Source organism: Sceloporus occidentalis, unplaced genomic scaffold, assembly GCF_023333645.1.
Source record: "Sceloporus occidentalis isolate IW3139 unplaced genomic scaffold, rSceOcc1.0.p SCAF_7, whole genome shotgun sequence".
NCBI classification, from domain to species: domain Eukaryota; kingdom Metazoa; phylum Chordata; class Lepidosauria; order Squamata; family Phrynosomatidae; genus Sceloporus; species Sceloporus occidentalis.
The window spans coordinates 45,034,855-45,050,755 of record NW_028316987.1 but is presented as its reverse complement, the minus strand read 5'-3'; the positions used below and the strand labels follow the sequence as shown (position 1 = coordinate 45,050,755).

Sequence of the window (15,901 nt, the reverse complement as noted above, 5' to 3'; positions counted from 1 at the left end):
CTATACTATTTTAAAATATCACTTGTCTGCATACTTCATTTTTTTCTTTTTTAACTCGCTGTTAAACACAAACCGGATAATTAACTTCTGTGTGTACTACTACAAACAACAAAACAGTCTTTACCTGATAGAAGAAACTTCTACATTTCATCTTCTGTCTTGGTCCTGCCTCTGAAAAGCTTGACGGAGATTTTTTGAACATTCCTGAAAGCCCTCCCCTATTCCTCTCTCTTTCAAAGTGTCACCTTATTGGTTCATTTGAACAGGCTATTAATTATTATAATGTTGACCTATTGGACGGATCCTCTCTCCCGACTTTAATTTTGCTGTTGTTTAACACACCCTTCTTTCTAGCATGCCCTTCCTCTATCTTTCCGCTTGGGACATCTACACCCCGCCATGTGGCTCTCATGAGATAATAAAGGGTTTCTTATCAGATACCGTGCACTGTCCCAACTCATATTCTATCCCTCAGGGAAAAGTTGCATTGTCCAAAAAGCCATGTTTTCTATTTAATTGTTTTATATAAAGAGTTTCTCACCCAATTGCCAGGCACTGATATACAAATTGTACAATGTATCTGTTTAAATGTATATACCTGACTGTTTTGTGTCAGTCTTTTAACATGACTTCCAATCCAGAGTTTTTTTCTGGGTTTGCAAAGTTTGTCTAAAGGGGGTCCTACTCCCCCCTCCCTCTACAACTCCTAGCTTCCCTCCTTTTTAAGCTTTTCACTAATAAATTCCTGTCATTATAACTCTCTGCTTTGCTGTTATACCCGTAAATTAAACACTACTGTCTTTTCATCTTCCTGCACTGCAACCAGACAACAAGGCAACACTTACAACCTCCCTGTGCAGATCTCCCCCTTTGCAGAGCCTCCACATTCTTATTTTTGCAAAGAAAAACAGAAAATCCCCACCAGCCCTCTCCCTGACCACCCCTGCTTCCCATCAGTGCTCTAAACCTTTATGTATCTTCACTATCCTCAGACCTCATGCCAATAACCACCCTGGGACAGTCTTCATACATTCTGCTGGAGTCCCTACCTAGACGTTTTGCAGCAATTGTGGTGTCTGGTTCTGGAGCCGGGGCCTGAACACATATATCTCCAGGTGGGAGGGGGGAGAATAGTGTTGCAGGGGGCACTGCTACTAATTTATCACATAAAATCGGAGGATGGGTGTATGTGCGTAGGTGAGATCAAAAACATGCGGGCTCTGCATGTTTTCAAAATGCTGGCACAGATATGTTGTGGTGGAAACATGCACCTATTGAAGAAGCGTATGGGTTGAGTGTATAGAACATCCGCATTCTATCTCAAAATGAACACTTGTATGAGGAAAAACAACTGTCCTGTAAACAGGAGTCAAACATTCCCAAGGAAATGGAAGCGGCCCTTATCTCCCTACCATTCCTGTGGAAATGGAGCAGGCCCTTATCTCCCCTACCATTCCTTATTTGGGCTGGAAGATGTTGAACGATCAGCAGTATTCAGAAGTAAGTCAGGATAGGGGGAAAGCTTGCCTTATTATTTCCCTCTTCAAAGTTGTGAAATGCACACAGAATGATGTTACTGAAAAAAATATTTTTGATTCTTCACAAAGACCTATCTTGAGTGAAGGAAGTGGCCCTCTTTCCCTATCCAAATGAGAGCCTAATGCCATTCAAAACAGCATGTACAGACAAGATGCACACCCCTACTCCAAATCCACCCTTGAATAGAACAAAATAGCCCCTGCTTGTGAGTTGTGTACTGGTGTGAGAAACGGAAAGCCTGTGTTGAACTGGAAACCAGCTCCTGGAGTCAAGGATGGGCCAATAAGCAGTCTTTGTTCCAAAATACACAGTTCTGCAAAATAAAAAAAGACAGCTGCCACTTCCCAAAATTAAAAATCCTGCCCTGGCAGCAAGGTAAGCTTTCCCTTTTGGTCCCAGCTTTAGTCTGAGTGTGGAAGAAGGCTCCCACCTTACCTCAAAATGCAAGTTTGTAGAACATGAACAAAATATGGTCCATAAATGCAAAGCAGTTTTCCTTTGAATAAAGAAGCATCCAGGGTGGGGCTTGGAAATTTGTTACTAGTGGTCAAAGGATTTTGTATGACCATAGGGAGGGTTCACGCTTCCCCCCAAAATGAATATCTCCATGAAAATGGAACACCCACACATGGGGCTGCTCTATGCAGAAACAGGCTGTGGGGAGGGAAAGACCCCTGGGAGCTTAGGAAGCCTGCAGCAGCAGCAACATCAGGGTGAGAGCTGGGGGTCCTGGGAAGGCTCCTATGTATAAGATTCCCCCCTGAAAAACAAGTTTGTGACATTGAAAGCATCACCACTCCCTTGGGGAATCTCCTAGAGACACAAAAGCTGTTCCTAGATGAGTATCAAGGAAGTTTGGAGGATCAAAGCAATCACTTCACTCCCAAAATCAATATTTACATGAAAAATGGATCCTTTGTTTGGTGGAACACACCAGTGGGGCTGCTCTATGCAGAAACAGATCTTGGGGAGGGAAAAGAGAAAGCCCTGAGAGCCTAGGGAGAATGCAGCAGCATTGAGTGCAGGGGCCCAAGGGTGCCGCGCTGTACATCTGACACTGCAGGGGAGGACACTCTCCTAACTCCCTGCCTTTCATTGGTTGGGGGTGGAGGGAAATGGACCAATCAGCGAGAAATGGTCTTCCCGCCCCTTCTTCTTAGCCTCCCTGCACTTCAGAGCTCTGAATCTCAGATCCAAACCGGCTGTTGAAGAGTGAAGGACTCTTCCCTCTACCCAGTTCTACCAGCCTGGAAACACTCCAACTTGGAAAAAAACAGGTTTGTAACACTGAAAACACCAGCAGTCCAGCACACCCTCGGAGAATCTCCGAGCCACACAAAAGCTGTTCCTAGTGATCAGGGGTCCTGAGATGAGTTCGGAGAGGGGGGCACACATACCCCGAAATCTATGCTTTGCGCAATCAAAATGGCCGCCACTTGTCACCTTCAAACATTCCTTGCAGCTAATTGGGTAGGGATGGGGTCGGTTCCCTGTGGTCGGGTGGAATGAGACAAGTTCAGAGAGGGGTCACCCCCCCCCATTATCTTTGGCAAAAACCCCAAAATATCTGATCTTTTGGGTTTCAAAGGAGGTTCCTACGGAACCCCAAACGCTAGCATCCCCTTCTCATATACTCTGCGCCTCGAGGGCGTGGTCCCCCTCCACCAGAACCTATTGGCTGGCACAGAGGCGAGGGAGATTTGGGCCAATCAGCGGCGTGGGCGGGGACCTTTTTTGCCCTAGGGGGGCGGGGCCAGGGGAAGGGATTCGCGTGTCGTGCCTTTGCGAAGCTCAGATCGCTGCAGACCTCCGAACCGTTCACTTCGGGAGGCCAAGACGAGTTCGGAGACACCTCACAACAACCCCGAAAACCTTTGTTGGCGCAGAAAAAATGGCTGCCACTTCTCATCTTTGAACCCGCCTTGCCGCTACGCCGTTGGTCTTATGGGGACGGGGTCTGTTCCTAGTGGTCGGGCAGGGTGAGACGAATTCATAGAGGGGTCACACGCACCCCCAAAAACATGTTTAGTAAAAACCAAAATGGCCGACCTTTTGGGGTTCAGGGGAGGTTCATGCGGAACCCCCCAAAAGTTAGCACCCCAAATCTAGAACCCCCAAAACTGGCAACCAAAACCTAGAACGCCGAATCTAGAACCCCCAAAACTGGCACCCATAACCTAGAACCCCGAATCTAGAACCCCAAAACTTGACACCCCAAGACCTAGAACCCACATACCCAGGGGGCGGGACTAAGACCCAAAAGGGGGCGGGGCACCTGTCACTTTTTTGTTTGACGAAAGGTATGTCCTATATACTACTGAGGTCATCTCATGAAGTGATGAACAGCACCCTGGTTTGGATTATCATATCTCTGCTTTCTAACACAAGTTATACTCAAGCCTTTTGCCCACACACTGCAACTATGAGCCATGCATTTCCTCCTGGTTTGGCACACTGCAATAAACCATGGAGCTTGCAGTTAGCTGTAGGGATTTTTGTTGTTGTTGTTGTTGTTTACTATTTCCATGCTATGGTAATCAGACTTGGAACAAACCAGGATCTTAAAGTATGCTTTGAATGTGATTTTAAAGGGTGGCTTGCCAGGCTGGACATAACAGGAAACTATGTTTAAATGAACACTTCCAGGCTTTACTATGGCACACAAAGCAGGATCTCAAAGTGTATATGACCCCAAAGCTAATTTATAATCCTCTTATTAAACCAAGATCCAGAACCAGAACACAGTCTGTGGTTGAAATGTGATTTGTATATAATTAGGTATAATTAAGTTCCATACATTTTAATATGAATTATGCAGCCTATACACACACACAACTGCAGTTCCTCAAAATTCAAGTTGCAACTGATTACATTCCTTTAATCCAGAATCACAGCTTATGTAACTGATACCTTGATGTCTTGATTTGCTTATTTGCTTACTTTTTTTCTTATTTCCTTTCAGGAATTTATCAAAACAATATCTTTCTATTCAGGATATAACCCTAGCACTCTGAAATATTTGGACAATTTCAAACTTTGGCATGTACAGGATACTTTACTCTGTGAGGTATTTTTCTGTTTTTTTTTTAATATTTAAAGTTTGATAATAATAATAATAATAATAATAACAACAACAACTTTATTACAGCCATTTGGCCAGCTCAAATTTAAAGTTTTAAATGTATATTTTGGTTTGTTCCACTAGAGAGAAAAAGTGTAAAGTGTAAAGATATACAGCGGAACACTAAAGTTAGCATCGTCTGAGCTCTTGTGTTCCAAATTACCATGTACGGATGTGAGAGTTAAACAGTGATGAAAGCAGACAGGAAGAAAATTAATTCATCTGAGATGTGATGCAGGAGAAGAGTGCTGAGGATACCTTGGAGGGCAAAAAATTGGGTCCTAGAACAAATCAAGCCTGAATTCTCCCTGGAAGCCAAAATGACTAAATTGAGGCTGTCGTATCCAGCCACATTATGAGACAGCATGACTCATTAGAAAAGACATTGATAATGGGGAAGGTAAAGTGCAATAGAAAGAGAGGAAGACCAGATGCCAGATGGATAGACTAAATCAGAGAGACCATGGGCCTGAACCTGCAGGACCTGGACAGAGAGGTTGAAAATACGAGGGCTTGGAGATGTCTCATCCACAGAGTCACCATGAGTCGAGGTCAACTTGAAGGCAGCTAACAACAAACGTCTAGAGATTAAAAACAAAAACAAATATACTTGCATTGAGTAATCTGATGGAAGTGAAAATGTAAATCTGGGGAATGATATATTCCCTTCCATGCACCTCTTTAAATAAATTAAAATTAAATTATTAAAATATTCTCTAAAATATGGGTTTATAGGGAATATTTTCCCTATTATAACCCCTATAATAAAGAACATTTTGATTGCACGACTACATATAAGATCACAAACTTTATCTGGCTTAGAGAATAGATGGTAATAAAAATATTTTTGCAGCTGTATGGTCTGGATATTGTAGTTTCCTTCGGGTTGTAAGACCAATAAGGCTGAGCCCATTGCCCTGTGGCATGAAAGGTTGCTGAAAGTTCTGGAAAGCTTATGTTTGCTCAAACACTAGTGTCCCATGGTCCAAGCAGAGGGCAACGTCTTTACTATTTAGCCTTTAGGTGCTTGCCACTTAACCCCCCTACTATATCACAATATAGCAAGAAGAAGTACAATTGAAAAGCTCCAGAGCTGTGGGGGATCTAAAATATTTGATGTAATTTTAATGGCCACTGGGGTTTTAGCTAGAGATTATGGTAGGTGTAGCCCCAATATACATTCTCAAGGCTCTGAAAAGGCCCCATGAATATAAAAATGTGCTTCTATTTTTATTTCAGTCTATTCATAATTATACCCTACCCAAATGGGCAACCAACGATGTAAGGGCCGAACTGAGTGAACTAACCGTGATGTCTTTATCTGCGTTATTTGGTATTTACAAAAGAGAAGAGAAGGCACGGCTTCAAGGAGGTAAGCAAGAAGCATTCACTATGGCATGATGATGATTGACACATCTTTACAAAACATATACTCCCCAACTAAATAAAAACTGCAGCATATTCAGGCTGGAAGTTCTAATTGCTTTAATTGATACATTAATTAACAAAAGCTTCAGCTGCTTAATCAGTAAAGGCCAATTTTAATCAGCAGGGGAAGCTGAGTTAAGGGAATGTTTGCTTTATTTATTCAATTATTGATTTAATTTTTTAATGCTATTTTGGTTTTGCGATTTTATGCTCGTAGATGTGAGATTTGCAGCTCATGCCCAGCTCTCCCAATTGAAGAACACAGGTTCTAGGAGGTTTGTTATCTCAGCCTTACACAGTTCCAAGTACTTCATGGAAATGGGTAAACCAGCAGAGATTGCCCATCATAAGCATAAGGTTGAAGAGAAGCAATTTCCCCTCAGAAAGAAATACTTTAGCTATGTTAAACTGAAGAACAAGGATTAAATTTTCAGCGTGAGGTTTCTAGAACAAAAAATATACAAACAGAAGATTTTGAAAAGGGAATAGTATAGCAATCTATTGTGTTAGTTCATACATGTTTCTTCCTACTCAAGCAAAGAGGATAGAGTAGGAATCTATGGCCATCATCCTGTTAGTGAGATATACAAGCATAAGTCCTGCTTACGTCTTTGTACATCTTTTTTTGGTTGTTGTGGAGGTTAGATTGTCCTCAGATATTTACCCAGAGCATATTTCAGGCCACTGCCAGTATGAGGAGTCATTTTATTCTTGTAGAGCAGGGAACATGATAAGCTCAGAAATAATTTCTTCTTTCTTTTCTTCCTTTGTTCCTTTCTCCCTTTTTTCAATAATAGTTTACGGTGACAGATAGATTATATGCAGATGGGTGGTTATGGATGTTCATTTGCTGATACACTGAATTCTTGTGATTAAAACCAGGGGAAATCGATGTATTTTCTGCAAAGAATAATTATCTTTAACTTGTACCAATACCAGCTTTATAAAACGTGCATCACGGAGCATTCTTCACTGTGTGTTCTCAGTTATTTACAATTAGATTTAGTCTTGTAGTCTTAGATTTTAGTCTTGAAATATCATTAATGTCTCTTCATAAACTGATGATCCCTCGTGGGTTTTTGAATGATCCCTCGTGGGTTATTTATTTATTTATTTATTTATATTATTATTATTATTATTATTATTACTACTATGCCCACCAAGAAGGATATAGGTGGCACTCTTGCAGGTTTTGGTGAGATGGATCACAGACATTACACAGTACTGGGGAATTTGTGGCACATTAGATAGAACATAACTATATCACCTACCTGATATTTGCCCAAGGGCCATGCTGGTTGGAGCTGAAAGGGTCCAACAGCATCTGGAGGACTGCAGGTTTAACAAATCTGTTATTACAATTTGCAAGTCCCATTTTTCCCCAATAAAAAATTTAAGCATGTGCTTAACTTCATTTGTTTAATATGGTCAGGAAGATAGTTTCCCTTGTCACTGCCAAGGGAAAGGCCATTATTGTACAGTGGACCCCTGTTATATGCTGGGATTTGGTTCCATGATCCCCCATGTATAACAAAATCTGTGTATGATCAAGTCCCATTAAATATAATGACATAGCAAAATGGCGTCCCTTATTTTTTTAAAAAAAGGAAAAATCAAGATTTGATATTTGAAATTTATACTTTTTTTGAACATTTTCAAACTGTGGATGCTTGAATCCGTGTATTAAAAATCCATGTATAAGAAGGGCCAACTATATAATCTTGCTATCTGGAATTATTTTAAACTGATTATTCCTTTCTTCTCATTTCTTCACTATTATGTTTGAAAATTACAGCATTTCAGAAATTACATCCTAAGCTTTAACAATACCTACACTGCAGTCCAATACATATAGTCCTATACACGATCAGATTAATCTATCCTATTGAGTTCAATGGGGTTTACTCACCTTATTGCTAGGAAAATGGCTATAAGTTTGGAACATTGTTCACACTGTAATATTCCTCCTGAACAATATTAACACTTTCCCCCCATCTCTATGAAGGTCTTCTTGTGAAAACTATTCTTGAAAATATTTCAAATGCTGCTAAAAATCCAGACAAGAGAAAAATGCTGGTCTACTCTGCAGTGAGTATATTTTTTATTTTAAAAAAATCTTTGGCTGCAGATGTGTGCATTGCTTGACTACAAAAGCTAATTGGGATTTATGTTCTTTAAATCTGTGGAGGATTGCAGCCTTCATCAAAGCAGTTCTACAGTCTATAACCCCAAGATGTCACTTGTTCTCTGGGGTAGATAGGGTCACCAGGCCCTCAGAACCAAAGCGTGAGACATAGAGACAACCTCTTGTAATGTCATAGAAGGCGGGTCCTTTAATCAAGCTTTGTTAAGCATTGAACACAGTATTAAATTCAGATTTAAAAAACTAAGTCCAACAAATGAGGAAACCATAGGCATGCATACACTTTTAAAGGAAAGATTTCAGGCACTAAGACTCAAGGCTAGGTTCTGATATCTGAGAATCCTAGGTTAGATGAGAATAACCAAGAGCAAATGTTTTGATGTTGTCAAGGTGAATATCTGGAGAATATCATAGGAGATGAACATTATTTGTTTGTCTACATCAAGCTAAACTTACAGTCACCATTTGTACCAAGGTGGGGAAAATGTGGGCCTAGCATGGAAGTTTCTGAGGACCCTTACTCCACTGGGCTGCCATTTTTCTAGCAAATAAAAGGGAGTGGGTTGCCTATTGTTGAGGCTATGAGGAATACTGATTCACCTTTTAAATACTCATAATATTTTATTCATTCCTTGTTGGCAATTTTGGTAGTTGATACGGCTTCTGGAGCATCCCACAAGCAGAAACTTGGCTGCCAGATTCACAAAAGTTCCCTGCTTCTGATTTGTACCAAAAGCTTGTTGTTCAGGAGTTAAACATCTCTTAAATGGGTAGTGAAGTTGTGCTTAGCCAAACGTTCTTGCCCTGCAGTTATTCCATACCTCCAACATGTCACAGATGAAAAGTGGAACACATACACCCAAACAACATCAATCTGTGGCTGAGATGGGAAAAGGTATCAGTTTGGAAAACCAAATTATAAGACTGAACTTTGTCCTTCTCAGGAGTTCAACGTAGCAAATTAACTTCATAACAACCAGTGAGACAGACCACTTGAAGTAAACATGATGATCTGAATCCTACTGTTAGTCCCGACTAGAGTAGACCTGTTGAACCAATGCATACCCTCCTACTGTCCCAATTTGGCAGAGACTATCCTGCTAAATCCTCTGTTATTCCTCTTTTTATGCTGCTTTTAAAATATCCTATTTTCCCACTTCTCCTCCTACTTTTCCCATTTGTTGTCAGTTTCCTTCAGTTGCTTCAAACTGAGTCCAAAGTGTAAAAGTAGTTTGCACTCAATGTAGCAGGGTGGAGATGAGGGGTAAAATCTTGTTTTTCCCTGCAGAGTCAGGCAAAGCAAACTGCTGCAGCCTCTGCAAGTGGGTGTCTTCTTCCTCATTAATAACATTTGCTTTCTTGACTACATTCTTATATCGCTTAGCCATACATGTCCAGGCCTTCCTCTATGAAGAAATGGAGGGTATACCAACGGTGTTAACCTATGGTTAGACTTAGCTTTCAACAATTGATTATATGTGTCTATTCCAGTTGGTCTTGGGCCATTGTATGTGTTGTACATTACTTTTTCTTGAGGTTTCAGATTTCATTTGAAAAATCTGCTATTTACTTTACACTCAGAGATCCCAGAAATTCATTAGGATACCTGAATGAATGGTGCAGCAACAAAAAGAAATTTGCCTAGGAGGAACCTTATAAAGATCCAGACACAGGTTGCCATTTGTGGTATACTTCCAATAATCCCTTTGCCTTGTGATATACTTAAAATAGTTCACCACAATTCTTATATGTTTGGGTGTCAGATTTATCATCAAGTCTTCTAACTGATGCTTTTTTCTTCATTATTACTTTGTGAAGAGAGAGAACAGAAAAGAGCTGAGCTCTAATCTGGATTTGAGCTTTTAGGGTTTTATCACCTACTTAGTGATTGATTTGTTTTCTTGGAAGGCATGTGTACTTTTAATAGTTTCATGCTGAACAGAGGTTGAAGAGGAACATTTCCCTGGATTGGAGATTTGGGAATACATAAAGCATCGTTCACTGGATCTGGACTGATGCTTGTAAGCATGCTTTAAAGATTATTGTCCTGCTAGAACTAGGTAGCAGCTGATGGATGGATCTTTGGCTTATCAGATGCTGAGGGCCTAAATTCAGTTGTTGTTTCACTTAGAGCAGACCCATTAAATAAATGGATTTCCATATTTGTTGGTTTACCAAAATTCCAACTGACACAATTAGTATGCTCTGGTAGGGACTAACAGTTGGATTTAGGCCTTAACCTACAATTTATATCTGCCTCACCAGCACAGCCAAGGTGGCCAAATGTCTACAGGGCCAAATATTCACACTCCTGATGTTAATGGTATAAGTATGTCTGGCTTGTTTTCCCTGTAGAGGAAGATGAGTGAAGGAAGAAGACTATGTACTAACTATTTTCTGGTTTGCTGCAAAAAGGCATTAACCATTTTCTGCATTTGACCATTAATAATATAGGTATCACTAAGAGCTATGTTTAGAATCTATACTTAGGTTTTAGTGATATTGGCAGTTAAAAACTCCCCCCACCATACACAATGCTTTTAGATTTGTCAAACATAATGTGCAACGTATGTACATATTTGTTTTTGTTTTTGTTTTGCAGCATGATACAACACTTGGAGCCCTGCAGATGGCACTCAATGTTTACAATGAAAAACTGCTACCATATGCAGCTTGTCAGTTTTTTGAACTGTATCAAGAAAGTAGTGGGCAAGTATTTTATTGTGTTGTCAATAATCACTATTCCTTTGCTACCAAATGCCAATCTCCATTCATTTACACCTTGCTTATTTCAGTGAGATAAGTGTCTTCTGCAATATATTTCTGTTTTTATACATAGACCCATTCAATGTAATAATCATGAATTAGAACAGAGGAAACATGCAGAAAAGCAGGAAAATGGAATTATGGATGTTTCGTCCTGGAAAAGTATAGTTGGGGCAGGCACCTTGGTATCCCATTCCCACCTATTTTAAAGATTTTTTTTTTAAAAAATAAAAGTGTTATTGTTTGCATAGTACATATTACAAACTCTGTGATCCACAATTCATAATATACTATTTTTGCTTCCTGTCCTTCCACCTTCCCACAAACAGTCACACAGAGTTTTAACATTCTATTTAAATTAATAATCATTTTTAAAGATATGGAATATATCATTAACTATTTTTTCTACCTCTTAATACCTCATTTTTTTCTTTCACTCTCTTAATCACAATTTCCTATCCAGCTCTCCAAGGGTCTTTATTACTTTTCCCAATAAGCCTTCTTTTAAGGCTTCTTTTCATAAGAATATCAAAGAATGTGTATTCCTTTATATATTTAAACAAATGACACTTTTATTTTATTTCTTTTTCCATTCTAAACCAATCACTGCATGGACAGCTTTTAAAATTTGTTTCATCGCATATCTTTGATTATTATTCAAGCTGATGTCCCCTAAATTAATAGTTAAACAATTTTCTTTGCTTAATTGTGTGTGCTAATGTTTACACTGAAGTGGGTATGTAGCTTCATCATTATAATTATTTTATACCACAGGCTAGGGGCTTGTAGCATGGGTTTCTAAAAAGCAACTAAAACAACTATTTTAGCTATTTTTGAATAACAAAACTGTAAATATAAGGGCTAAAGGGCTAGAGGAGATTAAGAGCTGTAAATATAAGTGAATGCCTTTTAAAAGTGACCCGTCTAAGCTCTAGTTTTGAACGCATAAATGAAACTAACTTATGCCTATGGCCACGTGGAGCTCTGCATTAGAATCTTTGTGTTGTTCTAGGTCAGGAGTAAGTACCTGGATTTGCTCTGCATGCTTTGGACTACAATTCCCATCAGCCTTGGACAACATGGCCAAAAGCCAGGAATTACAGTTCCCAAAGATCTTGAGGGCAACAGGGACCCTTTTACATCACACAGTCATGGCACTATAATTCCACTTTAACTACCATGGCTGCACCAGGGATGTAGCCAAGGGGGGGTTCTTGGGATCCGGACCCCCCCTTCCGTTAGATAAAATGGTGTGTGCTGCCGCGCCGCCACACCCAAGCCCCATTATAATAGTGGCACTTAGTCTGGACCCCCCCTTCCCAAAATCCTGGCTACGTCCCTGGCTGCATCTTATGGAATCCCTGGAGTTTATACTTTGGTGAGGCACTAAAGCTGTCTGGCTGAGAATTCTAAATTCTCAGTTTGGCACATCCCTAATCTACAAATTCCAGGATTCTACAGGACAGCACAATGGCATTTACACTGGAATCATAATGCTATAATTGTGTGGTCTCAGATCATCTATCCCATTCTGGAATAACTGTTGTAATGTACATCTCTGGAGTTCAGTACTACATTGTGAAGAGACTTCCTAAAATTTGGTAATCTGACTTTCTTCTTCTTCTCTCTTTGTTTTTCTGGCTTCTACAAATCAGAGACTACACAATTGAAATGCATTTTCAGAATGACACTTCAAAAGATCCCTATCTACTTACCCTGCCTGGCTGCTCACCTGCGTGTCCGCTATCGCAATTTGCAGAACTGGTTTCTCCCATCTTAGTAGACGATTGGGAAAGTGAATGCAGGAAGACAGAAGAAAAGAAAGGCATTGTGCTATAAGGTACTGAATCTCTCCTTCACAACATTAAACATTTATTTGCAGGTGTTACTTGGAGTTATTCCTGTGTATATCACCAGTATATCACTGTGTACATCACTATGTATGTATGAGCCAGTGTGGTGTAGTAGTTTGAATGTTGGACAATGACTCTAGAGGCCAGGGTTCAATTCCTTGTCTGACCTTGAAACCTACTGGATGACATTGGGCAAGACACATGCTCTCAGCCTCTGACAAAAGCAATGGCAAACCTTTTCTGAACAAATCTTGCCAAGAAAACCCCATGATAGGGTTACCTTAGGGTTGCCATAAGTCAGAAATGGCTTGAAGGCATACAGCAATCACAACCTATGACACCAAAGGAATTCTAGCCAGTATGGCTAAAGCCTTCTGTGCCAGAGAGGTGACAAATCCACTGGCATCTTAAGCCATGTTCTAGCCCACAGCTTCTGGCCTCTTAAGATGTGTGTGTAATTTAAACAGTATACCTACAAAGTGACCCGAAGCAGCTTTATTTTGCCCTGTCTGTTCAGGCCCTAAGTTTCTCTTTCACAGCCCAGTGTTTCATTTTCTTTAAGAAAAGTTCTAAATATCTTTGTCTAATGTCAGCATAGCATTTGGATAGTTCTTTTAAAGATCAAACCCAATCCTGGAGTGGATTCATTCCACTACTGACATTGGGGCTGTCAGTCACCATTGAGATGCAGCTGCTGGAGTCAGCATTGGGAGCACCCCCCTCCAGCACCCCTTCTCTTGAGGAAAGAGTTGTGCCTGTACCAGGTGGCCCCTCACCTAGCTTACTGCCCTGAATGGTGGTGGGGGGTCCTCCTCTTTTGCCTGTGTTGAATTAAGATTCAGCTGCCAATCCAGTCAGCATCTGCATGTAGAATGGAAGGGTTGCTATCTTGTGCTTTACTTCAGGGAATAAAATGTCTTGCCTTTCCTATCATCCACAGCATCCAAAATGCTTGGGAGCAGAAGTGTTCCATATTTCAGATTATTTTTTTCAAATTGGAGAATACCTGTACAGTGCGCCCGCGCCATATGCGGGCGCGCCATACGCGGCCTTGAGCATATGCGCTTAAGCCGCAGCACGTGCGCGGGGTGGAAGGGGCAGCGCGTCCCATTCAATTGAATGGGCTCCCGCGCCCATTGTGCCCCGCGCTGCACCGCCGCCGCGCCCGAGCCCCATTGTTTCCAATGGGGCTCGAGCACAGGTGGAATTCGCCTTACGCGGAGGGATCCGGAACGGATCCCTCCGCGTAAGGTGAGGATGGACTATATTTACATATATAGAGAATCCAAAGATATAGCCGTGTTAGTCCGTAGAATCAGTATGTAGAGAGATCTTGTAACACCTTTTAGACATTCTTTAGTTAGTCTCAAAGATGCTACAAGATATCTCTATATACATATATAGTGAGACATTGGGCCCATACAGACAGGCCAAAATAAAGCTGCTTCAGGTCACTTTGGAGGTATGCTGTTTAAATGATGCATGCGTCCTAAGACGCCAGAAGTTGTGCCAAAGCTGTGATCCAGTCCTGCTCACAGGAGATTGGGTTTTTATATTACTCTTGTAGGATTCTTAAAGCCTGGACTTTCTCTCACTAAGTCCACTGGCTTGATAGAGCAGAGGGACAACAGGACCCAGAAGGCTGAGAATCCAAAAATTGTTTATTGCCAGCAAAAGTCCTCAGTGGAAATCAAGTTCCAAAGAACTGAGGCAAAGAACCAAAGAAAATGGCTGTTCATATAGGAATTGAAACAAGGAGGTCCCTAACAATACATTCCATTGGCTGGTTCAAAGTCCAAACGTACAAAACTTTCATACAATCAGGACACAGAATTTTGAATATTAAAAATACATTTTTGACTCATTTGGAATATTCCATCACTCCTTATCACTTACCGTATGTGTTATTTCCCTCATCCAAGGATGCTGTTCCTAATTGTTTTGGCTTTCAAAGCAACTAGACACCTTGATGCTTACAAAAGTCAACTTGTTCTCTAAACATTTCTACTGTAAATCCTGTTCAGCATTTTCTCTCCCACACAAACCTTGACTCCAAAAACTCAATTCTATATATCCATAGTGCAACCATTTCTATAAATCTATAGTGGGGATATTAATCATTAAAATTCATCCATCTCACTCTATTTTATTTTATTTTATTTTATTTTATTCTGTATCACTTGAAGTTCATTGCCGCACTTATGTATCATGCTTTGTGTTTTTTCAAATCCTTCTGGTCACTGACCGAAAAAAACATACTTATCTAATTGCCTATATGCCCCCTGCTAGCTAGGGAGGTGACTTTGGAGCACAACTATAGCAGTCTCCTTCCTCAGAGATCTTTAAACAGAGGATGGATGGCCATCTGTTGGGGATGCTTTGATTGAGAGTTCCTGCATGACAGGGGGTTGGTCTGGATGGCCCTTGTGGTTCTATGATTGTATGATCAAGTTCCAGGGTACATTTCACCAGCTCTGAAGCTATCCAGGTGCCATGATTTAGATGATTAAATAAATAGCTCAAGATTTGCACTTGGTGAAATTCAAAAATCTATTATCAGAAAGATGTTGTGCAGAGATATCTTTAATTCTTAACAATTTTTATCATAATTATTTCCTACAGACAATGACCTGGACACGAATAAAGAATCTGAACAACCAGGAAGGACCAATGCAACAGGCACTAGGCCTGAGCACCACCAGTTAATCGTGTATCTCCAAGCCTGACTCCCAAACCAGACATTCCAAAGCTCAAACCAGACACTGTATTCATCGAGTTCAACAAGGTGCCATGATCCATTAAGCTAGTGCATCATCATAGGAAACATGCTTGGCAGGAGTTCTTGGAATACAAAAGGAGTGCTCATCCACAGGCCTGCTCCTCTAAGGCCTTTCACATATCACAGATGAGGCAGAGCCAGAGAAAGGTGGGGTTCTGGGTGTTAAGGCAAAAATTGTATTATTCCGGTCCAAGAACTTATTGGAGCAAGTGACTCACTAGGCCTTTTCTTGTTCCTCCTGAAAACTAAAACAGAACAGAACGCAAGTAGGC

General features: G+C 40.6%; 1 protein-coding gene across 1 annotated transcript in view; it reads left to right on the top strand.

Annotated features, from left to right (window-relative positions):
• Window positions 1-15,652, top strand: part of LOC149309667 (prostatic acid phosphatase-like) — a 36,150-nt gene extending 20,498 nt beyond the window's left edge. Inside the window, 7 exon segments of the mRNA XM_089532469.1 lie at window positions 4,502-4,606; window positions 5,900-6,032; window positions 8,094-8,176; window positions 10,834-10,940; window positions 12,653-12,822; window positions 15,473-15,510; window positions 15,512-15,652. Coding sequence (XP_089388595.1) covers window positions 4,502-4,606; window positions 5,900-6,032; window positions 8,094-8,176; window positions 10,834-10,940; window positions 12,653-12,822; window positions 15,473-15,510; window positions 15,512-15,652 — 777 coding nt within the window.
• The last annotated feature ends 249 nt before the right edge of the window (window positions 15,653-15,901 follow it).